Source organism: Lagenorhynchus albirostris, chromosome 12, assembly GCF_949774975.1.
Source record: "Lagenorhynchus albirostris chromosome 12, mLagAlb1.1, whole genome shotgun sequence".
Lineage (NCBI taxonomy): Eukaryota > Metazoa > Chordata > Mammalia > Artiodactyla > Delphinidae > Lagenorhynchus > Lagenorhynchus albirostris.
In genome coordinates this window covers 61,240,583-61,267,996 of record NC_083106.1, presented here as the reverse complement: position 1 = coordinate 61,267,996, position 27,414 = coordinate 61,240,583, and the positions used below count along the sequence as shown (strand labels likewise).

Here is a 27,414-nt window from a genome sequence, read left to right as displayed (position 1 = left end):
GCTTTCATTGTTTAAGAAAAGGTAAAGTTCTAATTCATACTGGATTTTGACAAGTGAGAGTACATGCTTGTAATCACTAAGATAACTAAATTAATAGCAAAGAGATTGTATGATTAGCAAGGAAATAGGGAAGAATGAAACAATTAAAAAGAGGATAAGAGGGCTTCCCTGGTGGCGCAGTGGTTGAGAGTCCGCCTGCCGATGCAGGGGATGCGAGTTCGTGCCCCGGTCCGGGAGGATCCTGCGTGCCACGGAGCGGCTGGGCCTGTGGGCCATGGCCGCTGGGCCTGCATGTCTGGAGCCTGTGTTCCGCAACGGGAGAGGCACGGCGGTGAGAGGCCCGCGTACCACAAAAAAAAAAAAAAAGAAGGTAAGAGAGAAATTAGGGCCAGTAAGAAGGAATCCAAAAGGAAAGCAAGTAGAAGGGTAAGGGTAGATTTAAGGATAAAAGTAGGAAGTAGATTTAAAGCTATAGTATCCATATTTGTAGAATTGTAAATGTGCTGAATACTATAATTATTGGACAGAGACTATCAGATTAGATTAAAACCAACAATAACAATAAAGCAATGTCATATTTAAAAAAAAAACTAGTCATTTAAGGTGACAGGTGATAAAAATGTATTTTGTGCCAACATGAACCCAATAAAATATGTTATAGCTATATTAATATTAGAGTGGAATTTAAGTCAAAACCCATCAGTAGAGAAGGGAAGGAACATTTCATTATAAAACAAGATTTAATACTTCAGGAAAATATAACTCCTAAATTTGTCTCCACATAATAACATCAGTGACAATTATATAATGTAAGCAGTTATAGACATGGCATAATGATGGTGGGGGATTTTTAACACAAGTAGAAGAAAGGTGAGTGAGAATATGAAAAATATAACGCACATGCTTAGTGTATTTGGTTTGGTAGACATAAGTAGAACTCAATAACCACTAGCTGCCTAATATATATTCCTTTCTGGTGCATATGGGATACTTAACAAAATTGTTCATAGGTTGAGCCTTAAAGCAAGTCTCAACATATTTCAAAGGGTTGAAATCACACTGGAAAGGTTTTCAGTTAACTCACACTAGAAATCAATAACAAAAAGATATAAATTTATTTATTTATAAAATTTTAAAATAAATCTAAGTAGCTGAAGCTCATTTTCAGGACAAAGCCTCATATTGAAGAGGAACTTCTGGAAATAACTTTCAAATTGAGCAGGGTAGGAACAAAATAAAAGTGAGAGAAATACAAAATTCCAGGTGAATGTGGGAATGGAGTAAACCCCAACTGATCTCAGAAAAAAATTCAAGGCCATATTAAAACTTCACAAAAACAACAGAAGAATGATTGCTGGAGTTGTGAAGCTAGAAAAACTATCATGATTGAACATTCATTTCAAACATTAAGGAAAATTATTTCATGTAATATTTAGCAACAAAAAAAATAATTTGAGTCAAATTCCATGCAAAGTCATTATGGGCAAAAAAGTTAAACTTGTAAATACTTGAAGCATGCCAGAGAACCATGTTCATAAATATATAACAACTGTAACTTAATATTTAAATACAAGTAAACAAAGTAATTATGTGAGATATGAATGAAAATTATGAAATTTTTATGAAAATAATGATTATGAAATTATGAAAATAATTTTATGAAAATTATGAAAACTCAGAAATGAGAGAATATTAAGATAATTAAAATCGACAAAATTCATATTCCTATCTGAAGACTAGAAGACAAACATAACAGATAATGCCATATGAGAAATAGAGGGTAACAAGACACTTAAAAATCAAAATTAAATGAAGAAAGAGGTGAGAAAGAGAAGGTGCAGTTGTAAAAATTCAGCAAAGATTCAATAAAAGTAATAGCACTTCTTGAAGAAGGAAAGCAAAGCAGTGAAACAATACTAAAGTTAAAATTGGAAATATTTGCTGACATAAAACAGTGGATGTTACTAGGTTAATTTCTTAATAGGAAGATAAAGAATTTCTTATGTGATTTATTCTGTTTTCTCTACAAAGTATAGGACATGTCTATCTGAAGAGAATAAAGGAAATTGGTGATTTAGTAGCACGTTTGATGAAAAATGAGAAGGAATGAAATAATTCTTTTGAGGTTAGAAAAGTGAAAGTACTGGGGTATAGTAATAGGCTTGTTAAGCCATCTTGAATGTCCGAAATTTATGGTCATAAATTCAGAGTGAAAAGTCAACATGGTGTGTGTTTTTCTCCAATATCATTATGTAATTCTGGATCAAGGTCAAGCCAGGCATCATTTATTTGAGGTTCTACCAGATAAGTATTAAGGAAGGAGAGAAGTAAAGGAAGTTAAGGGTACAGTTGTCCTTTAGTATCCGTGAGGGGGCTGGGATTGGTTCCAGGACCCACGTGGATACCAAAATCTGTGGATGCTCAAATTCCTTATGTAAAGTGGCATAGTACAGTTTGCCCTCTGTATCTGTGGGTTCCTCATCTGTGGATTCAAACAACCTGTGGATATGGAGGGCCTACTGTTTTGCAAATGAGGAATTTCAGTGCTGAACCATGGCCTATAAACTGCTTCACTAGAGACAAAACATGAAGAAAAAAAGTGGTGCTGGGCTTCCCCGGTGGCACAGTGGTTGGGAATCTGCCTGCCGATGCAGGGGACATGGGTTCTTGCCCCGGTCCAGGAGGATCCCATATGCCGTGGAGCGGCTGGGCCCGTGAGCCATGGCCTCTGAGCCTGCTCGTCCGGAGCCTGTGCTCCGCAACGGGAGAGGCCACAGCAGTGAGAGGCCAGCATACCGCAAAAAAAAAAAAAAAAAAAAAAAAAAAAGTGATAGTGAAAAAGTGGTAGAATCAGTGGATTAGACATCTCAAAAAGGTAAAGGAATTGACTGTGTGGGAGTACTGAAGTAGAGAGGCTCAAAGCATGGAAGGGTATGTGTAGAAAATGGAAAAAAATGAAATAATGGTTTTGATTGAAAATGACGAGATCAAGATTATGAGTATGACACCTGAGTTGGTGAAATGCGGTGGAAGAACAGGTCATTAGAAGTGAGGTAGTCAAAGAATAAGTTTTTGAAATTCCGTTTAATGACTAGGTCTTTAATATACTCAAATATTTCCTTTTTAAATATGAACTCTTCATTTTATATTTAGAAAATTTTAGTCTCTCTATATGGAGTGTTTCCTTTCTATAGTCAGTATATGTAAAATCTGTCCAAATGATGAAGAATATATTCATTTTCTTAAATTCTTAAAATCTTTGTCTGACAAAAATGCAATTGTGATATTTCTGAATACATACTGCTGTTCAGTCTAGCCATATGTAGATTCTTTTGTATAAAGATTTGATTATATAGTTAATGTCATAATGCACTTTAAAATTTTGCAGTGTAACACTTTATGGAGTTTAGTTTTCCTTTTGAATATATTGGAAAATATTGTTAATGCCACTTATTAATTACCGGTTTTCAATAAATTACAGCTAAACATTTACCATTTTGGAATTTAAAGTATGACATCATGGCAAAGTTTCGAAGAAGGACTTGCATCACTTTGTCACTTTTTATTCTATTTATTTTCTCTCTGATGATGGGTTTAAAAATGCTGAGACCACATAAAGCTGCTTTTGGAGATCCTTTTGGACTTGACCTTCTTCCAGAAATTCGGCAACAAACTCCTCATTTGGTAAAAACTTTTGATTCCCAAAAGAGTGACAGAATCGACAGTGAAACAAACGTCAAGAATTTAAAAAGTGTTGAAATCACTATGAAACCTTCCAAAGCCTCTGAACCTTACCCAGAAGAACTGCCACCTCGGAATTATTTTTTACATGTATTTTATTACAGCTGGTATGGAAATCCACAATTTGATGGTAAATATATACATTGGAACCATCCAATCCTCTCGCATTGGGACCTTAGAATAGCCAAGAAATATCCACAAGGGAAACACAACCCCCCAGATGACATTGGCTCCAGCTTTTACCCAGAGTTGGGAAGTTACAGCTCTCGGGATCCTTATGTCATTGAAACGCACATGAAACAAATGTACTCAGCTTCAATTGGTAATTATTTTACGTGTGTGTTTAGATATGTGTGTGTATGTATGTGAGTGTGTATGTATATGTATGTGAGTTTGTGTGTATAAATAATTTTTTATAGAACATTAATTACTAATTAGTCTTCACATTGTTGTTAATTATAATTTTAAGCTTACATACCATAAATTAAAGTGTTGTTAAGCATCTTTTAACATGTTAACACTAACATTTCTGGATATAATATTTTTATTCTAATTTAATACTAATTTTATTTCTAATTTAATACTCCTTCTGAATTTTATTAAATTATGATTGACATAAGCTTCAATGAATTCTCTCACTATCTGTTTAAATATCACCCCAATCGTGAAGTAAAATATTCTATAGCTTCCCTTATTCAGCCCTCCCTACATTCCAGGAAACTATGTATCTTATTTTTATCACTGTAGAGTAGTAGTTGTAAATGGTCTATTATTATATAAAAATAGAATCGTCAAACACTTATGTGTGTGTGTGGCGTGGGGGGGCGTCTTTTGCTCAGTATGCTGTTTTGAAATTTACCCATGTTGTTGACTCTATCAGTAGTTTAGTCATTATCATTGCTTAATAGTATTCCATTGTATGATTATAGCAATTTGTTTCTGCATTCATCTTGATGCACATTTGTGATATTTCATACTTTAGGCATGTAGCATAGAATTTGGTCTTTTTTTGTTTGTTTTTTAAACTAGTCTGACAAACTCTTATATTTTAACTCCTGTTTATTTCATTTATATTTAATGTAATACTGATATGGTTGATTTTAAATGTTTCATTTTGCTATTTGTTTTGTGTTTCTCTCTGTTCTATTCCTTTTCCTCCTTTTTTCTGCCTTTACTTGTATTGAAAATGTTTATTCCATCTTATGTTCTCTTCTGGCTTATTAGATATATTCCTTCATTTTATTTATTTTATGATTGCTCTGACGTTTACAACATGCCTCTTTAACTTAATTGTTGGGAAGTCACAAATTATTCTTATTGTTGTCCCCCCCTTCCTCTCAACTTTCTCTTCCCTCTAACTTCTTCTGGCACTCCAATTACACATATTTACATGTTGTCCCACAAGTAAATAATATGAAAAAAATGTGTAATTGGGTGTCTGAAAATTCTTCAATTTATTAATATACCCTTTATAAAACTCTCCCTGTTTTGGTTCCCTCTGTCTTGTTAGTGTCTCTAGCACTAGGGCCACAAGAAGAAATTGGGTATTCTAACATTTTTCTGACTCTTCAGAAGGTGCCAACTCACCGTTGAGCTGATATGGGTATAGAGACATGCAAGACTTTTTCATGAACAAAACAATATAAAGTCCTGTGAATCTACATCAACTATGTGCAAGGTGACTTGTTTTTCTTTTGTGGAGTAATTGGTTACTTTTCAACTATTTTTTGAAAATCTAACATTCTAGTATATATTTATAGTTCTAGTTTCTATGTTGTATGACAAAATATGACATAAAATAGGATTGGTAAATTGAGAGAGCATTGACTGCTCTGTGTGTATATGTATCTGCCTCTATTTACAATTTATTTTGGAGGGAGAATCTTTCAAAAGACTTTTTTCCTGTTTTCTACAAAGTATTTGTATCACATTCAAGTCATTTTTATTATTTCAAGATTGATTTGTTTATGGCTATGAAAGTATACAATGAGGGTTTTTTTAAATCTCAGATGTATAACTTACATATACACATACTCATAACACATATAACTATTATATATAAATATATAAATGACATACTGCATATTTTATAATTTTAATTGTGATTAGGAAGAGTTTCAGTTCATATTTAGACTTATGCCTAACATTTATAAAGATCTTCCCCCATATATTATTTACTGCTACATAATTTTTTGAACATGAAATGTTTTAAAACATTGTCAACAGTACAATTTTAATTTTAAGTGTTGACAGTCACACTATTGATGCAAATATTTTATTTCTTTGGTTGATTTTCCACTGGGGAACACCTAACACTTGTGAATAATAAAAGTGACATTACAGTCTATCTGTAAATAAATTATTTCCTTATCAGTTAAATATTGAATTATACTCATTTTATTGAGAAATAACTGACATATAATGTTATATAGGTTTAAGATGTGTAGGATATTGATTTTATATATTTATATTTCAGTATGATTGCCATTATAGCGTTAGCTAAAACCTCTATCACATCCCCTAATTATCATTTCTTTAGTGATGGGAATAATTAACACATAGACTCTTAGTAAGTTTCATGTTTATGATTCAGTTTTGTTGTCTATAATCATTGTACTGTGTATTGTATCTCCACGTCTTAATTTATATACTAGTTGCAAGTGTGTACCTTAAACAGTATATCTCCCATTTCCCCACTTCTGATCCCCTAGTAACCACCCTTCCATTCTGTTTCCTTGTGTTCAATATTTTTTTTATATTCCACATATAAGAGATAATTTGTAATATTTGTCTTTCTGTGTCTGACTTATCTCACTTAGCATAAATCCTCACTATCCATCATGTTGTTGCAAATGGTAGGATTTCCTTTTTGCTTGTAGCTGAGTAGTATTCCATTTCCATATATATATAATGGAATATATATACACACACCACATTTACTCATTGGTGGACACTTAGGTTGTTTTTGTACATTGGTTATTGTGAATAATGCTGCATTAAACTTGGTAGTGCACGTATCACTTTACTAACCTGTTTTCATTTCCTTTGGATATATTCCCAGAAGTCAGATTGCTACATCATGTGGTAGTTCTGTTTGTAATTTTTTGAGGAATTCCTGTACTCTTCTCCATAGTGACTAAACTGTTTATAGTCCCAACAGCTGTGCACAAGAATTCCCTTTTTCCCCCACATCTTCACCAACACTTGTCACTCTTGTTTTCTTGGTGATAGCTATTGATACAGCTGTGAAAGGATATCTCACTGTGGTTTTGATCTGATCTTTATGATTTCTTTCCTTCTGCTAACTTTGGGGTTTTTTTGTTCTTCTTTCTCTAGTTGCTTTAGGTGTAAGGTTTATTTGTGATGTTTCTTGTTTCTTGAAGTAGGATTGTATTGCTATAAACTTCCCTCTTAGAACTGCTTTTACTGCATCCCATAGGTTTTGGGTCATCGTGGTTTCATTGTCATTTGTTTCTAGGTATTTTTTGATGTTCTCTTTGATTTCTTCAGTGATCTCTTGGTTATTAAGTAGTGTATTGTTTAGCCTCCATGTGTTTGTATTTTTTCCTATAGTTGATATCTAGTCTCATAGCATTGTGGTCGGAAAAGATACTTGATACAATTTCAATTTTCTTACATTTAACAAGGCTTGATTTGTGACCCAAGATATGATCTATCCTGGAGAATGTCCCATGAGCACTTGAGGGGAAAGTATATTCTGTTGTTTTTGGATGGAATGTCCTATAAATATCAATTAAGTCCATTTGTTTAATGTATCATTTACAGCTTGTGTTTCCTTATTTTCATTTTGGATAATCTGACCATTGGTGAAAGTGGGGTGTTAAAAGTCCCCTACTATTATTGTGTTACTGTCGATTTCCCCTTTTATGGCTGTTAGCATTTGCCTTATGTATTGAGGTGCTTCTGTGTTGGGTTCATAAATATTTACAATTGTTATATCTTCTTCTTGGATCGATCCCTTGATTATTATGTAGTGTCCTTCTTTGTCTCTTGTAATAGTCTTTACTTTAAAGTTTATTTTGTCTGATAGGAGAATTGCTACTCCAGATATATTTTGATTTCCATTTGCATGGAATATCTTTTTCCATCCCCTCACTTTCAGTCTGTATGTGTCCCTAGGTCTGAAGTAGGTCTCTTGTAGACAGCATATATGCCAGTCTTGTTTTTGTATCCATTCAGCCAGTCTGTGTCTTTTGGTTGGAGCAATTAATCCATTTACATTTAAGATAATTATCGATATGTATGTATCAATAATGTATTACCATTTTCTTAATTGTTTTGGGTTTGTTATTGTAGGTCTTTTCCTTCTCTTGTGTTTCCTGCCTAGAGAAGTTCCTTTAGCATCTGTTGTAAAGCTGGTTTGGTGGTGCTGAATTCTCTTAGTTTTTGCTTGTCTGTAAAGGTTTTAATTTCTCTGTCGAATCTGAATGAGATCCTTTCTGGGTAATCTTGGTTGTAGGTTTTTCCCTTTCATCCCTTTAAATATGTCCTGCCACTCCCTTCTGGCTTGCAGAGTTTCTGCTGAAAGATCAGCTGTTAACCTTATGGGGATTCCCTTGTATGTTATTTGTTGTTTTTCCCTTGCTGCTTTTAATATTATTTCTTTGTATTTAATTTTTGATAGTTTGATTAATATGTGTCTTGGCATGTTTCTCCTTGGATTTATCCTGTATGGGACTCTCTGTGCTTCCTGGTCTTGATTGATTATTTCCTTTTCCATATTAGGGAAGTTTTCAACTATAATCTCTTCAAATATTTTCTCAGTCCCTTTCTTTTTCTTTTCTTCTTCTGGAACCCCTATAATTCGAATGTTGGTGCATTTAATGTTGTCCCAGAGATCTCTAAGACTGCCTTAAATTCTTTTCATTCTTTTTTTCTTTATTCTGCTCTGCAGTAGTTATTTCCACTATGTTATCTTCCAGGTCACTTATCTGTTCTTCTGCCTTAGTTATTCTGCTATTGATTCCTTCTAGAGAATTTTTAATTTTATTTATTGTGTTGTTCATCATTGTTTGTTTGCTCTTTAGTTCTTTTAGGTCTTTGTTAAATGATTCTTGTATTTTTTCCATTCTATTTCCAAGGTTTTGGATCATCTATCATTATTATCTATCATTATTCTGAATTCTTTTTCAGGTAGACTGCCTATATCCTCTTCATTTGTTAGGTCTGGTGGGTTTTTACCTTGCTCCTTCATCTGCTGTGTGTTTCTCTGTCTTCTCATTTTGCTTCACTTACAGTGTTTGGGGTCTCCTTTTCACAGGCTGCAGGTACGTAGTTCCCATTGTTTTTTGTATCTGTCCCCAGTGGCTAAGACTGATTCAGTGGGTTGTGTAGGCTTCCTGGTGCAGGGGACTAGTGCCTGTGTTCTGGTGGATAAGACTGGATTTTGTCTTTCTGGTGGCAGGACCACGTCCAGTGGTGTGTTTTGTGGTGTCTGTGACCTTACTATGATTTTAGTCAGCCTCTCTGGTAATGGGTGTGGTTGTGTTCCTGTCTTGCTGGTTGTTTGGCATAGGGTGTCCAGCACTGTAGCTTGCTGATCGTTGAGTGGAGCTGGGTCTTATCATTAAGATGGAGATCTCTGGGAGAGCTTTCGCCTTTTGATTTTACATGGAGCTGGGAGGTCTCTGGTGGACCGATGTCCTGAACTTGGCTCTCCCACCTCAGAGGCACAGGCCTGACACCCAGCTGGAGCACCAAGACCCTGTCAGCCACAAGGCCTCTAGTGTTGGAGGGTCTCCTGCAGAGGCGGGGGGTGGCTGTGGCTCACCGTGGGGACAGGGACACTGGCAGCAGAAGTTCTGGGAAGTACTCCTTGGCGTGAGCCCTCCCAGAGTCTCCTCGCTGTGGTTTTGATTTGTATTTTCCAGGTGATTCGTAATTTTTTCACGTACCTGTTGGCCATTTGCATGTCTTCCTTGGAAAAATGCCTCTTCGGTTCCTCTGCCCATTTGAAAATTGGATTGTTTGCTTGTTTGTTTGGTTTTTGTTACTGAGTTATATGAAGTTTTTGTAACTGATGGATATTAATCCCTTATTCATTACATGGTTTGCAAATAATTTCTCCCATTCTGTCGGTGCCTTTTAATTGTGCTGTTGTTGCTTTGGCTCTGTAGAAGCTTTTAAGATTGATATAGTTCCACTTGCTGATTTTTTCTTTTGTTATTTGTGCTTTCGGTGTCATATGCAAAATATCAGTGCCAAGACCAATATCAAAGATCTTCCATCCTATGTTTACTTCAGGGTGTTTTATATCAGGTCTTATGTTTACTCTTTGATCCTTTTCAAGGTGATTTTTGTGAGTAGTGTAGGATAGGCCCAACTTTCTTTTCTACGTATGGTTATTTAGTTTTCCCAGCATCACTTGTTGAAGAGACTGTCCTTTCCCCGTAGGCTGTTCTTGGTTCTCTTGTCATGTATTGATTCCTCAAGGTGTAAAATTAGATTGTTTCTTTGCAATTTTTCCCATTTCTTAATATCTGCATTTATCACTGTAAACTTTCCTCTCAGATCTGCTTTTGCAGCATCCCATAGGTTTACATATGATGTGTTTTTATTTTCGTTTTAAGATAATCTTTGATACCCATTTTGATTTCTTCGTTCACCCATTGATTGTTCATGAGTTTGTTGTTTAGTTTCCATACATTTGTAGATTTTCCAGCTCTTGATTGTTATAAGTATAGCTGTCCCAGCTTCCTTTTGGTTTCCACTTGCATGGAATATCTTTTCATCCTTTCACTTTGAGTTTATGTGCATCCTTAAAGTTTTCTTGTTGGCACCATACAGTTGGGTCTTGTTTTTCATCCATCCAGCCACTTATGTGCCTTTTGATTGGTGAATTCAATCCATTTACATTTAGAGTAATTATTAATATGTGAGGACTTATTAATGCCACTTTATTAATTGCATTTTGGTTTTGTATTTCCATTATTTCTCCCTTTCTGCCTGCATTTGTATATTGGTTATTTTCCATGGTGGTATGCTCTTTTTCCCCCTTTTTTGTCTTTTGTGGATCTCCTCCAGATTTTTGTTTTATTGTTACCAAGGGGGTTATGTGTAAAACATCTTACACATAAAAAAGTCCAATTCAGGCTGAAAGCAACTTATTTTTACTCCCTAATGTGTCTACCATTTTGCTCCTCCCTTTGTATTATTGATGTCACAATTTACCTCTTTTTTGTTGTATATTTATTAACAACTTATAGCAGCTATAGTTACTTTTCCTACTCTTTCATTTAGCCTTTATACTATAGTTGAATAGTTAACACACCATACTACTACAGAGTTATAGTTTTCTAAGTCTGACTGTATATTTCTCAATTTGGCCAGTGTATTGTGTAATTTTGTATGTTTTCATTTGGCTGATTAGCCTGTTTTCATTTCAGCTTGAAGAACTCCTTTAAGCATTTCTTGCAAGGCAGATGTAGTCGTGGTGAACTCCCTTAGATTTTGTTTGTCTGGGAAAGCCTTTACTTTACTTCTTCATATATGAAGAATAATTTTGCTAGATAAAGCATTCTTGGCTGACCATTTTTATCTTTCAGCTCTTCAGATATGTCATTCTGCTGTCCCCTGGCCTGAAGAGTTTCTGCAAAGAAATCTGCTGATAGCCTAATGGCAGTCCATTGTAGATTTAATTCTTTTTTTATTTTTTCCCTGCCTGCCTTTAAAGTCTCAGAGAATGTCATTTTGCATTAAGATAATAGGATTGTCTATTAGCCTTGTAGACTTGTATATCCAAGTATTTCCTCAGATTTTGGAAGTTCTCAGCTATTATTTCTTTATATTAACTCCCTGCCCTCCCCCTTCTCTGTCTGGAACCCTGATTATTCTGATATTTGCCTTTTTGATGGATATTCATAGATCACGTAGGCTTTCTTTGCTCTTTTTTAATCTAAATTCCCTCTTCTGTCATTTCAAAATTCCTGTCCTCCAAGTTACATTTTTTTTTTCTTCCATATAGTCAGGCCTGCTGCAGATTTTCTGTATTGCATAATTCTTCAGGTCATTCATTGAATTTTCAGTTTCAGAATTTTGTTTGGTTCTTTATAATAATATTAATAATTTCCTTCTCTTTAATAAAGAAAAGGAAATAAAGAAATCATTTTATTCCTGATTTCATTGAGTTGTCTTTCTGAGTTTTCTTGTAACTTGTTGAGTTCCTTCAGAATAGCTAATTTGAATTCTTTATTAGTTAGATCATATGTTCTGCACCTTGTAGCTTGGTTGCTGGAAAATACTATTTTCTTTTTGTGATGCTGTATTTCCTTGGTTATATTTATAGTTCTTGTGGATATGGGTTGATGCTGTCACATTTGAAGGAGTAGATACCTCCTTAACTCTGCTCGTGCCCTCTGCATATGACATATTATCTTTATAGTGTTGATATTTGAGTTTTTTCCCCTGTGAAGCTATATCTGCTCCAGTATACTTCTTATCCCCTGTGGGCAGACTTTTAAGCTTTTATGTCTACTTGGCTTTTAACGTTTCACCAGGTTGGCTGTTGGAAACCTCTTTTGTTTCTCAGAATGTAGCCACTATAGCTCAGATTTGTGGTTTCCCACTTACTGTGAGAAACCACTGACTGTGGTGTCTTGTTTTCTTAGTGGGCTCCCTGTTTGCCAGCACACATTTCCGGAGGTTCACTCTGGAGTGAGCACGAGGAGCCAGCAGCAAAGTGGGAGGAGGTGTGGGTGACAGCACTGAGGTGTATTGAGAGTGCCCACAGACCTAGTTGTGCAATCTCAGTGGGTGGTGTTCCAACAGGCTCATGGCTGGCGTGCTACCCCTTTAATGCTATTCGAAATTCTTTTCTCCTCTTTGCCATCATCCTCCCTTCCCTCAGTTGTGAAGCTCCCACCTTAGTACTCCAGGTGCTGGTGAAGAGAAATGGGTTTCTCCAGCCATATCCTGCCCAGCTGGGGTAGCCTGTTACCCACTGCTTTCTTTTCCCCAGGAAGGAGAGGTTACCTCCACTGGATAAGTCAACCTTGTTCAGTGTTTCCTTAGGGGAGGGGCAGCACCAGTAAAGTTTCTCATAATTCCTTCTCTGTGACCAAATTCAAGTCCTTTTTTGAAGGCTGGACTTCTGCAAGTTTTCTTTCATGCATGAGCACCTGCCAGGGATAGTACTCACTCAATTTTTGCCTGATAGCAGCCAGTGGGGGTCTAGGCAGATTTGCTGGCCCTGCTGGTTCGGCAGCCCTTAGAGAGATTTGTCTGTTTCTTGCTACACTGTTGGTGGAGATTCCTCACAGGTCCTTTGGAGTGAGGTGCTAGGTCCCAAAATACCCACAGAGGAGATTCATTTATGTAAGGATATCTAATTAAAAAGGGAGATATAAAGGAGGACCATCTTATGCCACCATGTTGCTGATGTCACTTCCTATTATACTTATCATTATTAGGCAAAGAATAATTTAACTATAAAAATAGTGCACACAAAACACTATTTTGGTCCATGGAATTATCATGCTGACCCTGGCATTTTTTTAATGAAGAAAACAGTCAGTGAAGGCTATTTAAATTGCTATATGGTTGAATGTGCTTTGACTTCTTTAACATTCATATTTTTCCTTTGATATAAATGGCCTCATTTTTATTTTTATTGAATTACTCTGTGAGGTAATGATACTTTTGTATCTCACAGTACAAGCTGGTTAATTATTTGCTTTATAATTAAAGTGTTATGTGTATAAATATTAGCGGTTTAACCTTTTTTTCCTAGAAAAGAATGATGAAATTAAAATGAAGTATTAATGTTATATTTAAATTCCAACCATTATATTATAATAATGTCTCAGATAGCAGATAGAAGCCACTGATAGATATGTATCCTTTTCAAGTCTTTAAAGTATCACAGATGAGTACCTTTTTTTATAAAATTTTCAAAAAACATAGTGTAGTATTCAGAATAACGGCCCTAAAGATGTACACATTCTAATGCCCAGAATCTCTGAATATATTGCCTTACAAGGCAAAAGGAATTAAGGATGCAGATGCATAATTAAGGTTGCTAATCAGTTCACCTTGAGGTGGGACTAATCTAATCATTGGAGTCCCTAAACGTAGAAGAGGGAAAAGAGAGAGTCAGAGATAAGTGGTCTTAAAAGAACTCAGCTTGCTCTGCCTGCTTTTGAAATGGGGTTAGAAAAGTCATGAGCCACACAATGTGGTGTCTTCCACAAGCTCACAACAGCAAGGAAACTGCTTCTTTCTTGGAGCCTCTAGAAAGGAATGTAGTTCAGTGCAACCCCTTGATATTAGCCTAGTGAGACCCATGTCAAATTCTGACCTATAAAACTGTAAGATAATAAATTTTCATTGTGTTAAGCCATTAAATTTGTGTTAATTCGTTGTGGTAGTAATAGAAAACTAATACACTTAGCAAAACATAATTCATTCTGTGTCTTTAAAATTATCTTCCCTTTCCTTCAGTTTAGCACTAAATACTTACTGAGTTTCTACCATGTCCCAACCTTATGTTAGATTCTAGGGACAAGAAGAAGAATAAGTCACATATCTTGTACTTCCCTTTGTTTCCTTCATTGGTACTTCAAAAGCACTAGATGGGAACTAATATTAGAATATTTTCTGAAGGTGGAAATTATCAGTTTTTACAAGGCCACAATTATCTCTGTATCTCCTGCCTTTAAAATTTGTACATATAAGTAGAAGAAATAGAACTTACAGTAAAATGAATTAGATTTTTGACGTTTAAATTAACATCTAACACAATGTCATAAATTTTCCTTTTAGAGTAATTGTATTAAGTTTAAAATGCATATTTATAAATGCAGATTGGTGATGGTTTCATATTGCTATAGATGACTGAGTTTAGTTCTACTGATTGCTTTATCTCTTGGGAGTGTGCTGGGTTTTTCTTGTTTTTACATATGCCTTGTAATTTTTTTCTTGAAAGCATGTTGTCTTCTGTAGGTCCATAGAACTGTAGTATGTAGCTTTCATCTCTGGAAAATGGACTTGCCTCTCTTTCTGCTAAGAATGTAATATGGGCATTTCTCACTTCATTTGTTAAGAAGACTGTACTATCGCCATTGACATGTTCTACTTTTATCAAAAATCCAATGACTGTGTATATTTGTTTGGGTTTATTTCAGGACTCTATTCTGATCTGTTGATTTAATATGTCTATCCTTTCATCAGTACCACCCTGTCTTGATTGCTTTAGCTTCCTGAAGTCAGGTAGTATGATTCCTCTTTGTTCTCTTTCAAAATTGCATTGGCTATTTAATTCCTTTGCCTATCCATATCAACTAGTCCGTATCTTTAAAATATCCTGGTGGAATTTAGAGTGGGATTGGTTTAAATGTATAGATCTATTTGAGGAAAGTTGACATTTTTAAAATAATAAATTAAGTTACCACTGTTGAACAATAACAAGTTAAATATTCCATTCCATAAACGTGATGTATTTTTCCATTTATACAGGACTTTAAATTTTTTTAACTTTCTTTAGATTTTTATAATTTTCAGTGTACAGATTCTGTACATATATTTTTACATTTATTTTAAGTATTTTTTGGGGGGGTACTATTATAAATGATACTGTTTTCTTAAATTTTTATTTTTTTGCCCATCAAAAGTGTGTAGAAATACTATATATTTATATCTTGTATCTTGTGATTTTGATAAACTCAGTTTATTAACTCTAGGAACATTTTTGTGGATTCTTTGTGTTTATAGAGAGTTGAATGCAAATAAAGACATGTTTGTATCTTCCTTTCTAATCTGTATACCTTTGTTTCTTTCTCTTGCCTTATTGCACTGGTTTGGACTTCCGATGTTATGTGGATGTAAGTGGTAAGAGAAGAGGATATACTTGATTTTGATCTTAGGGGAAAAGAAGTCTTTCTTCATTAAGTATTATATGAGTTCCAGGGTTTTTTTAAATGTCATTTATCAAGTCAAAGAAGTTCACTTCTATTACTAGTGCTGAGAGTTTTACCATGCTGAGTTTTATCAAATGCTTTTTTTCTGTACCCATTGATAAGATCTTTAAAAAATTTTTTTTCAGATTCTTTTTATTCTGGTAAAATACACATAACATAAAATTTACCATTTTAACCATATTTAAGTGTACAGTTCAGTGATAATAAATACATACATAACACTGTAAATCATCACCCCATCCATCTTCATAACTGAAACTTTACCTATTAAATAACTCCCTATTCCCCTCACCTCACCTTTGGCAACAATCATTATACTTTCTGTCTCTATTATTTTGTATCTAAGCACCTCATATAAGTAGAATCATACAGTATTTATCTTTCTGTGACTGTTTTATTTCACTTAGCATCATATGGGTTCATCCATGTTGTAGCATATTGCAGAATTTCATTCTTTTTAAAGATTGAATAATATTCCATTGTATGTAGATACCACATTTTGCTTATATATTCATCTGTTGATGGACACTTGAGTTGCTCCCACATTTTAGGCATGTGAATAATGCTATTATGAACATGTGTACAAATATAAATGTCTCTTCAATAACCAGACTTCAGCTTCAATTTTTTTAGTTATATACTTAGATTGGAATTACTAGATTATATGGTAATCCTGTTTTTAATTTTTTGAGGAACTGCTCTGCTGTGTTCCACAGCAACTGTACTTTTTTTACATACTTAGCAACAGTGCACAAGGATCTCGATCTTTCCACATCCTTGCCAACAATTGTTTTCTGGTATTTTTTTTTTTTTTTAAATAGGAGCGAGCCTTATGGGTTTGAGGTAGTATCTCATTTTAATTTTGATTTGCATTTCCCTAATGATTAGTGACGTTGAACATCTTTTCATGTGCTCATTGGTCATTGAATATTTTCTTTGGAGAAATTTCTATTTAAGTCCTTTGCTCATTTTTAGTCTGGTGGTTTATTTTTTTTTATTGTTGAGTTTTAAGAGTTCTCTCTATACTCTGGATGTATTAATCCCTTGTCAGATAAATGATATGCAAATATTTTCTCCCATCCTGTGGGTTGCATTTTCACTTTGTTGATAGTGTCTTTTGATGCACAAAATTTTTAAATCTTCATTGAGTCCAGTTTATTTATTCTTTATTTTGTTACCTGTGCTTTTGGTGTCATATCCAAATAATCATTACCAAATCTGATGTCAGGAAGCTTTTCCCTTATTTTCTTCTAAGAGTCTTATAGTTTTAGGTCTTACATTTAGATCTGTGGTCCATTTTGAGTTAATTTTTGTGTATGGTGTTAAATAAGGGTCCAACTTAAATCTTTTGCATGTGAACATCCAGTTTTCCCAGCACCATTTGTTAAAAAGACCATCCTTGCCCCATTGAATGGGCTTGGCATCTCTGTCAAAAAGGTTTTGAACAAATATACAAGGGTATATTTCTGGTCTTTATTCTGTTCCATTAGTCTGTATGTTTGTCTTTATACCAGTACCACAACACACTATGTTGATTACTGTTGCTTTGTAATAAGTTTTGAAATCAAGAGGTATGAATCCTCCAATTTTGTCCTTTTTCAAGATAATTTTGGCTCTTCAGGATCACATGAATTCCATATGAATTTCAGGATGGGTTTTTCTATTTAGGCAAAAAAATGTCATTGAGACTTTGATAGGGATCACATTGAATCTGTAGATCACTTTGAATAGTCGTGACATTTTAACAAAATTAATTCTTTCAATCCATGAACGTGGGACATGCTTTCATTTTTCGTGTTGTGTTTAATTTCTTTTAGCAATGTTTTGTAGTTTTCATTGTACAAATCTTTTGCCTCCTTAAGTTACTTCATAAGTATATTTTCTTTTTTGATGCTATTGTGTTTGAATTGTTTTTGAAATTTTCTTTTCAGATTGTTTGTTATTGTACAGAAATGAAACTAATTTCTCTGTGTTAATTTTGTATTCTGCAATTATTAATTCACGTATTCTAATTATTTTGTGTATGTGGAATCTTTAGAGTTTTCTACATATAAGATCATGTCATCTGCAAACAGAGAAAATTTTACTTCTTTCTTTCCAATTTGGATGCCTTTTATTTCTTTTTTTCCCTAATTGCTGTCTAGAGCTTCCAGTACTGTGTTAAATGGAAGTGGTGAAAGTAGACATCCTTGCCTTGTTCTTGATCTTAGAGGAAAAGCTTTTAGTCTTTCACTTTTAGTCTTTTGAGTATGCTGTTCACTGTAGCTATTTCATCTAAAGCTTTTGTTATGTTGTGGTATTTTTTTTTCTATTCCTAGTTCTTGAGTGCTTTTAGGAAAGAGTGTTGAATTTTGTCAGATGCTTTTTCTGCATCAATTGAGATGACCATTTATTTATTTTTCCCTTCATTCTGTTAATGTGGTATATTACATTGATCAATGTCCATTTGTTGTATCATCCTAACATTCCAGGAATAAACCCTACCTAGTCATGATGTGTAACCCTTTTAGTATGCTGCTAAATTCGATTTGCTAATATTTTTTTTGAGGAGTTTTGCATCGGTATTCATAAAGGATGGTAGTTTGTAGTTTTCTTGTGTCTTTGTCTGGCTTTGGTATTAAGGTAATGCTGACCTTATAGAATGAGTTGGGAAATATTCTCTCCTCTTTGGTTTTTGGAACAGTTTGAAAAGGATTGCTTCAGTTCTTTAAATATTTGGTAGAATTCACCCATGAAGCCATCTGGTCTAGGGCTTTTTTTATGGTCAGGAGATGTTTGTTTATTGATTCAATTTTCTTAATAGTGATAAGTCTATTCAAATTGTTTTATTTCTTCATAATTCAGTCTGGGTAGGTTTTGGGCTTCTAGGAATTTGTCCATTTCATCTAGGCTATCAAATTTGCTGGTGTAAAATTGTTCCTAGTACTCTTTAGTTATCATTTTGCTTCTGTAGAATCAGTAGTAATATCCTCACTTTCATCTTTGATTTTAGTAATTTGTATCTTCTCTCTTTTCCTTTTAGTTCATCCAGGTAAAGTTTTGTTGATTTTGTGATCTCTTCCAAAAAACAAATTTTGGTTTCATTGATTTTCTCTATTGTTTTTCTGTTTTGTGTTTCATTTATATCTGAGCTAATCTTTTATTATCTCCTTCCTCTGCTAGCTTTAGAATTAGTTTGTTCTTTTTCTAGTTCCTTAAGTTGTAAAGTTGTTTATTTGAGATTTTCCTTGTTTGTAACATTTACAGCTATTTGTTTACCCTTTAGCATCACTTTGGCCACATCCCATAAGTTTTGGTATGTCATGTTTTTGTTTTATTCATCTCTTTAAGTGTTTTCCAATTTCCCTTGTGATTTTTTTCTTTGATCCATTGACTGTTTAATCTTTAGTGTTTAATATAGTTACTTATATGGATTGATTTTCAAATGTTGAATCTCATTTTTTATTCCTAGAATAAACCCCATTTGGTGATGATTTATTATCCTGCTTCTATATTGCTAAATCCTGTTTGCTCATCTTTTTAAAGGATTTTGTGTCCTTTTTCATATGAGATGTTTGTCTGTGGTTTTTCTTTTCTTGATGTCTTTGTCTTTTGTCATTAGAGTAGGTTATGACCTCATAAAATTAGTCAAGAAGTCTTTCCTCTTTCATTTTCTGGAAGAGATTGAGTAGAGTTGGGTTTTTTTTTTCCTTACCTATTTGATAGAATTCACCTGCAAAATCCTCTTGGGCTGGTGATTTCATTCTTTTTTTAACTACAAAATTTCATTAATAGACATAGGACTATTCATGTTATCTATTTATTCTAGAGTGAGTTTGGGTACTTTTATGTTTGAAAGAACTGGTCCATTTCATCTAATTTGTTAGTTTTCTGGGCAAAGAGCCATGTGTATTATTTTTCTTATGCTTTTTTTTTTTTTTTTTTTTTTTTTGCTGTACACGGGCCTCTCACTGTTGTGGCCTCTCCCATTGCGGAGCACAGGCTCCGGGCGCGCAGGCTCAGCAGCCATGGCTCATGAGCCCAGCTGCTCCGCGGCATGTGGGATCTTCCCGGACCGGGGCACGAACCCGTGTCCCCTGCATCGGCAGGCGGACTCTCAACCACTGCGCCACCAGGGAAGCCCTCTTATGCTTTTAAAGTATATGGTGTCTATATAGATGTTGCCAAAAGATTTCTTCTTTTCTCACTTTTTTCCTGTCAGTATTTATAGAGTTTGATTATTATTGTTGACTCTTTCAGTGAACCAACTTGGTTTCATTGATTCTCTGGAAAAAGAATGTGTGTTCTGCTGCTGTTGAATGGGCTATCTTATAAATGTCAGTTAGTTCAAGTTCTTGATAGTATTGTTCAGATCTTCTTTATCCTTTCTGATTTTCTGCTTGTTTTATCAGTTACTGATAAAGCAGTTTTGAAGTCTCCAAGTAGAATTGTGGATTCATCTATTTCTCCTTTCAGGTTTGTCAGTTTTTGCTTCATATATTTTGAAGGTCTTTTTTTAAGTACATAAACATTTAGGACTATTATATCTTTGGGGATAACTAAGTCCTTTGTTATGAAATAATCCTTCTTTATTGCTGGTAATATTCTTTGTTTTGAAGTCTACGTTGTCTCACATTGCTATAACAACTCCAGCTCTCTTTGATTAATGTTTGCCTCGTGTATCCTTTTTCATTCTTTTACCTTTAACTTATCTTTGTCTTTATACTTAAAGTGGTTTTCTTGGACACAACATATGGTTAGGTTTTGCTTTTTTAAAATCCAATCTGAAAATTCTGTGTTTAAATCAGTATGATTAGACTGTTTGCACCTAATATGATTTATTTATATAGTTGGATTGATTGAAATCTACTATCTTTTCAGTCTCTTCCTATTTCTTTTTTTTGACGAAAGTTCATAATGCAATTGACAAGGAAATTTAGTTATTTCTGAGATATACATTTTAAAGTAATAACTAGAATTATGACTTATAACATTATACCAGAACATATAAGATTTTTAGGAATTTCATACTTTTTTATGATTACATTTAGTGTCTACTCTTTGCTTAGTATTTAATATTATTCTTTTTTAGTTGATAACCTAAGGTTTACAAAATATATCTTTATGTGTAATGAGTCTACTTGCAAATAATACCTGCTTCATATGTAGTATAAGGACCTCACCACAGTATATTCCCAGTTTTTCCTTCCCATACTTTTTGCTAATGTTGTTATAATTCTTCTATCAGAAAAAGCACTATACACTACTCCTATTATAGACCAGAGCTTGGCAAACATTTTCTGTGAAGGACCAGGTAACAATAAATATTTTAGATTTTTATGTACCACGTTGTTTTTGCAACTACTCAGTTCTGCCACAAGATTTGGTTCATGGGCAGTGTGTTGCTGACCACAGCTTCAAACATTTGGTCATCTTATAAAGCAATTAAAAGTAAAAGACAAAAAAAGAGTGTTTATTTCACCTTCATTACATAAATAAACACAAGAGTGTTTATTTCACCTTTATTACATTTCCAATGTTCCTCATTTTTTAGAGTAAATCCAAGTGGATGTTTGGTATCACATTCATTCTCCCTCAAAAATTTCCTTTACCATTTCTTGTAGTACTGATCTGCTTGCAATGAAGTTTTTTACATCTTGTTTGTATCTTTTATCTGAATGATACTTCATCTGCTACAGAATTCTCAATGGGCAGATTTGGGGGTATTTTATTTGTTTTCTTTTGGAACTTTAAAAATATTATGCCATTGTCTTCTGTCTTTCATGGTTTCTGATGAGACGTATGCTGTAATTTTTAAACATCTTTTTATATCTTAATTTTCCTGTAGGTATCTGTCTTTTTTCTCTGACTTTCTATGCAATGTTTTTTCTTGGTTTTTGATTTTTAGCAGTTTTAATATATCTTTAGTTGTTGTTTTTTGGTATTTAGGCTTCTCCGTGTTCTCTGAGCTTCTTGAATTTCTTGCTTTTTGTCATTAACTTTGCAAAATTCTTAGCTGTTATTTCTCTCTATATACCTTTTACTTCTGAGCTTTCAATTACATGTATGTTAGAACTTTGATATTTATCCCAGAGGTATTGGATGCATTGTTTATTGTTTTTTGCCCCCAGTCATTTTTTCTAATTACATTTCTGTTATGATAATTTCTTGTGACATGCTTAATTACCTGACTCTTTCCTCAGCTCTGCTGTGTCTGTTCATGAGTCTGTTGAAGGCATTCTTCATCTCTTTTAATATTTTTATAATTTCCAGCATTTCTATTTGATTCTTTTAGTTTTCAACTCTCTGCTAATATTTTCCACCTGACCTTACATGTTGACTATCTTTCCCATTAGATCTTTTAACATTTAATCATAATAGTAATTTAAAATTCCTTGTTTAGTGATTTCAACATGTATTTCAGATCTGAGTCTGGCTCTATTGATTGTTTTGAATGTGCATTATTTTTCTTGCTTTTTTACGTCTTATAATTTTTCTTGAAACTGTCATCCTGAATAATTGTGTTTATGCCTGGAAATGGGCTTGCTTTCTTTCTATTAAATCTTTAGTTTGAAAGAATGTTTGAGATGTTTGAAAGAAGCACTAAGTTCCCTATATGTAAAAGAAGCTATCACAAGCTCTGTTGAGGTAACAAATTTACATACTGTTTTACTGTCTTCTTGTTATTAAATGTTTTTTTTAATCACTTTTTGGGGGAGGTCTTAGTCTTCATAGTTCATTCTCTCATGTATACTTTTTAAAACAGCCTTTTAGATTATGAACTGAATTTATTCCCATTTTACAAATGTGAAAACTTAAGTAGACAAACTTACCTGAAGCTAAACATCTATCAAATGGCAGAATTGGGACTGGATTCTCCAGGTCTATCTGATTTCCTACCTGTGTTTTTAACTATTACCCTGTTTAGAAGCATTTAGCTTAACAAAAATATTTTTGGGTATCAGTTATATTGAGGATCCAGTGGTAAGTGCTGCGGAGGGAGGATGTGATCATTATGAAGTGGTCTGCATTTAATATGCTAATATTCTAAGAATGGACTTTAAAGAGTATCCCTTTTCCCTTAGCAATTGGAGTGGTAGAAATACACAGTAAAAGATTTTATTTATAAATGATACTTGGTTTACATATTTTAGAGAAACCTTTTGGGTTACTGTGAAGGATTTATTAACATTTAAATAGGCCAGTTCTCCTCAGGAGTAGGACCATCATTGGGCTTGGTTCCCAGGCCATTACTTATTCAAAGCTCATGAGTGACACAGCCCAGAAGGCACCGTACAAAGATAAATTGGATTGTAGAGCACAATATGGGGGTATAATTCAACATGTGGAAGTGATAATTGACTGAAACACAATAAGAGGATAAGGAAGAACAGAGAACATTCTCCCCAAGCCTTAGAGTATACCTTCAGCAAGGATAGGGAGGAAGAAAAAATCATTGGAGAAGAACAAGTTGATAAGGTGTTTAGAGAATCAGAATACTGGCAATGCTGTACAATAGAACTTTCTGTGATAATGAAAATATTCTATATCTGTGCTTGTAGATATAGAAAATATTCTATATCTGTGCTGTACAGTAGAAAATATTACCCACCTTAAATTCCCTTTCAAGCTAGAGGACTTCCCAAGCATTGTCCACCCGGGATTTAATCCACTGATTTTGAGGGCTGGTTTACTTCTCCTAATTATGCTTAGGGCAGACTGACTTCCTTTCTCAGTTACTTCTCTGACTTCACATTTTCACTTTATTTTAGACAGGTAATTCTTTACTCTCTTCAGCTCTTTGGCTTTTGGAAGTTTTTTGTTCCCATATCTTATTTAATAATTTGTTTTTGTTGGGAATGTTGGTCTAAGTAACCTAATCTATTAGAAACAGGAATCTTGTTTTTAATTTCATCGAAGCATGCCGTGTTCATAATTTTCCTGAGCTCTATGGCATAATATTTCTTTTGTATGTTTCTCCTTTATAATGTTTTCCCATGTTCTTTTTCACCATTTTTTTTGCAGGATTTTTTCATAGGTCCCATGTTGAGAAAATCTTTATTGTCACTTTTCATTGGTGATGTCCTTCTTATAAGCTGGAGAAGTAGGCAGCTTGAATGTTTGATCAGTTGTCTTCCGACACTTTTCTCATCAACATTGTTTTTCCATATGACTGCTTTCTTAGGTAGCCAGAATCTCCCCTGAAGCCCCATATATTATAGATTCTTTTTTCTATCTCTTTGTGTTCTTATTGCTATTTTTATTTTCAGATTGTATAGGGGACAGATATCTTTTTTTTTTCTGTTAACTTAACCTAGAAGTTCTGTTTTGTCTTTAGATGGGACTGCTGTTTATACATGACATAGCTAACACAAATTTAAGTCTTAAAATTTAGTTCTATGCCAGTTTCTAACCTTGCCTTTTCTGTATTTCCACATGCTTGTCTTTTGATAACATTGCATTTTCCTCCTTGTCTGAAAGAGTCTGTTAAATGATTTAGAAATTAGTACAATACTTTTAGTGGCCTCTTGCTTCTTTATATATGTAATGAGGCTTTGGATTAGTTGATTTCAAAGATTTCCCTCTCCAGTTAGTAATTTCTTCGCAGGCTTATTGTTTCTAAAACTTTCTTTTTGTAGTTTATCAGTTCAAAAGTAAGTAGGTACTACAGGGATAAACTGTAATTTAAAAAATTTCTTGAATCTTCTGTTAAGTGATATTGATCCACACAAAAATCTGCACATAAATGTTTATAGCCGTTTTATTTATAATTGCCAAAAATTGTAAGAAACCAAGATGTCTTCAATAGGTAAGTGGACAAACTGTGGCACACTAATACATGGAACATTATTCAGCAATAAAGAGAATGAGTTGTCAAGTCTTAAAAAGACATGAAACTTAAATGCATATTTCAGAGTATAAGAAATGTCTGAAGATGTTACTTTATGATTCCACCTACATAACATTCTGGAAAAGGCAAAGTATATAGAGATAGTAAAAGGATCAGTTATTTTCTGGGGGATTGAGGAAGGACATGGAGGAGGGATTAATAAGTGGAGTACAAAGGGTTTTGAGGGCTGTAAAACTATTCTGTGTGTTACTGTAATAGTCAGTTCATGACACTATACATTTGTCAAAAGCCATAGAACTGTACAATACAAAGAGGGAACCCTAATGTAAACTCTGGGCTTTAGTTAATGATATACCTACATTGGTTCATCAGTTGTAACAAGTTTACTACACTAATGTAAGATGTTAATACTAACAGAAACTGTGTGGCATGGGGGGATGGTGAGTAGCAGAAGAGAAGATAGAAACTGTACTTTATGTATAATTTTTCTGTAAATATAAAACTTATTCTAGAAAGTAAAATCTACTAATTAATTAAAAGATACCGATGCCTGATAAAAAGTTTAAAGTATTGAGTATACAAAGTAATCAAATAAACTTAAGTGGTATCTAAGTAAAGTAACAAAACAACATTATTTGAGAATATGTTTCTTTTTATTGTTAACAATTTGGTCCTTATTCTGCCGTATTTTTTTTTTTAACAATACCTGTATTTTTTACCAATACCTTTATTTTTTTAACAATACCTCATTTCTGTTCCTGTGTTTATTTTTCTTTTCTTTTTGGTTGTTTCTATTAGGTGTACTAGCCCTATCTTGGTACCCACCTGACTCAAATGATGAGAATGGAGAACCTACTGATAACTTGGTACCAACTATTTTGGATAAAGCTCATAAATATAATCTGAAGGTATTTAATTTAATTTATTTTATTGAGATGTAATTGGCATATAACATTAGATTAGTTTGTGTTCAACATAATGATTTGATATATGTATATATTGTGAAATGATTATCACAGTTAGTCTAGTTAACTTCCATCACCACATGTAGTTACAATTTTTTTTTCCTATGATGAGAATTTTTAAGTTCTATTCTTTTAGCATCTTTTAAATATATGATACAGTATTATTAACTGTAGTTATCAAGCTGTACTTTACATCCTGGAGGCTTACTTATTTTATAACTGGAAGTTTGTGCCTTTTAACTATCTTCACCCACTTCACCCACCCCCTGTCTCAGGCAACTACAGATCTGTTCTCTGTATCTATGAATTGGTTGTTTTATGTTTTCTTTTTGTGGGGTTTTTTGGTGTTGCTTTGTTTTGTTTTTGATTCCATATATAAGTGAGATCATATGGTATTTGTCTTTTTGCTTCCTTTGGATGAGTACCCAGAGGGGGAATTGCAGGAAAATATAATTCTATTTTAAATTATTTTAAGAAACTCCATACTGTTTTCATAGTGGCTGCATGAATTTATATTTCCACCAAAAGTGCACAAGGGTTTCCTTTTCTCCACATGCTAACACTTCTTATTTCTTGTGTTTCTGTTAATAGCCATTCAAACAGGTATGAGGTAATATCTCATTGTGGTTTTGATTGGCATTTCCCTGATGATTAGTGATGTTGAGCACCTTTTCAAGTACCTGTTGGCCATCTGTACGTGTTCCTAGGAAAAATGTCTATTCAGAACTTATGCCCATTTTTCAATCAGATTTTTTTTTGCTAATGTGTTGTAGGAGTCCTTTATATATTTTGCATATTAACCCCTTGTCAGATACATGATTTGCAGATATTTTCTCCCATCTATTATGTTACCTTTTCATTTGTTAGTGGTTTCCTGTGCTGTATAGAAGCTTTTTTGATGTAGTGCCACTTGTTTATTTTTGCTTTTGTTGTTTTGGTTTTGGTGTCAAATCCAAAACATCATTACCAACACTAATTTCAGGGAGCTTACTACCTTTATTTTCTTCTAAGAGTTTTATGGTTTCAGGTCTTATGCTTAAGAATTTAATCCATTTTTAGGTAATTTTTGTGTATGGTGTAAGATGGTGGTTCAGTTTCATTCTTTTGCATGTGGCTGCTCAGTTTTTCCAACACCATTTATTGAAAAGACTGTCCTTTCCCCATTGTATATTCTTAGCTCCTTTGTTATTAATTGACCATAGGTGCCTGGGCTTATTTCTGGGCTCTCTATTCTGTTCCAGTGATCTATGTGTCTGTTTTTATGTTCTGATTAGTATAGCTTTGTAATATAGTTTGAAATCAGGGAGTGTGATGCCTCCAGCATTGTTCTTTTTTCTCAGTATTGCTTTGGCTTTAGGGTCTTTTGTGGTTCCATACTAATTTTAGGATTGTATGTTTTATCTCTGTGAAAAATGCCTTTGGGATTGCATTGAATCTATGGATTGCTTTTGGTAGTATGGACATTTTAACAAAATTAATTCTTCCAATCCGTGAGTGTGGGCTATCTTAACATTTATTTCTGTTTCTTTAATGTCGTTTATTAACATCTTATGATTTTCAGTGTACAGATCTTTCATGTTCTTGGTTAAGCTTATTTCTAGGTATCTTATTCTTTTTGATGCAGTTGTACAATAAATAGGATTGTTTCCTTAATTTATCTTTCTGAGTTCATAATTGGTGAATAGAAATGCAAGTGATTTGTGTATATTGATTTTGTATCCTGCAAGCTTATTGAATTTGTTTATTTTAACAAATGCCTTTCATTTGTTATTGTTGTTGCATTATTGCTCTGGCTAGGAGTTCCAATGCTTTATTGAATAAAAGTGGTGAGAGTGGGTATCCTTGAGTTGTTGCTGATCATGGAGGAAAAACAGTCGACTCTTCTCCCTTGAGTATGATTTTAGCTGGAGGCTTGTGATATATGGCCATTATTTTGTTGAAGTAC

At 33.8% G+C, this 27,414-nt stretch overlaps 1 protein-coding gene across 7 annotated transcripts in view; it reads left to right on the top strand.

Moving 5' to 3' along the window:
* The window catches only part of MANEA (mannosidase endo-alpha), a 117,809-nt gene that overhangs the window by 7,937 nt on the left and 82,458 nt on the right, over positions 1 to 27,414 (top strand). For 6 of the 7 annotated variants that reach the window (XM_060167904.1, XM_060167905.1, XM_060167903.1 and 3 more), the window contains exons 2-3: positions 3,482 to 4,063; positions 25,303 to 25,412. In XM_060167904.1, coding sequence (XP_060023887.1) covers positions 3,520 to 4,063; positions 25,303 to 25,412 — 654 coding nt within the window. In that variant the 5' untranslated portion in view covers positions 3,482 to 3,519. The remainder of the gene's footprint in view (positions 1 to 3,481; positions 4,064 to 25,302; positions 25,413 to 27,414) is intronic. The other variant, XM_060167902.1, reaches the window with a different exon arrangement.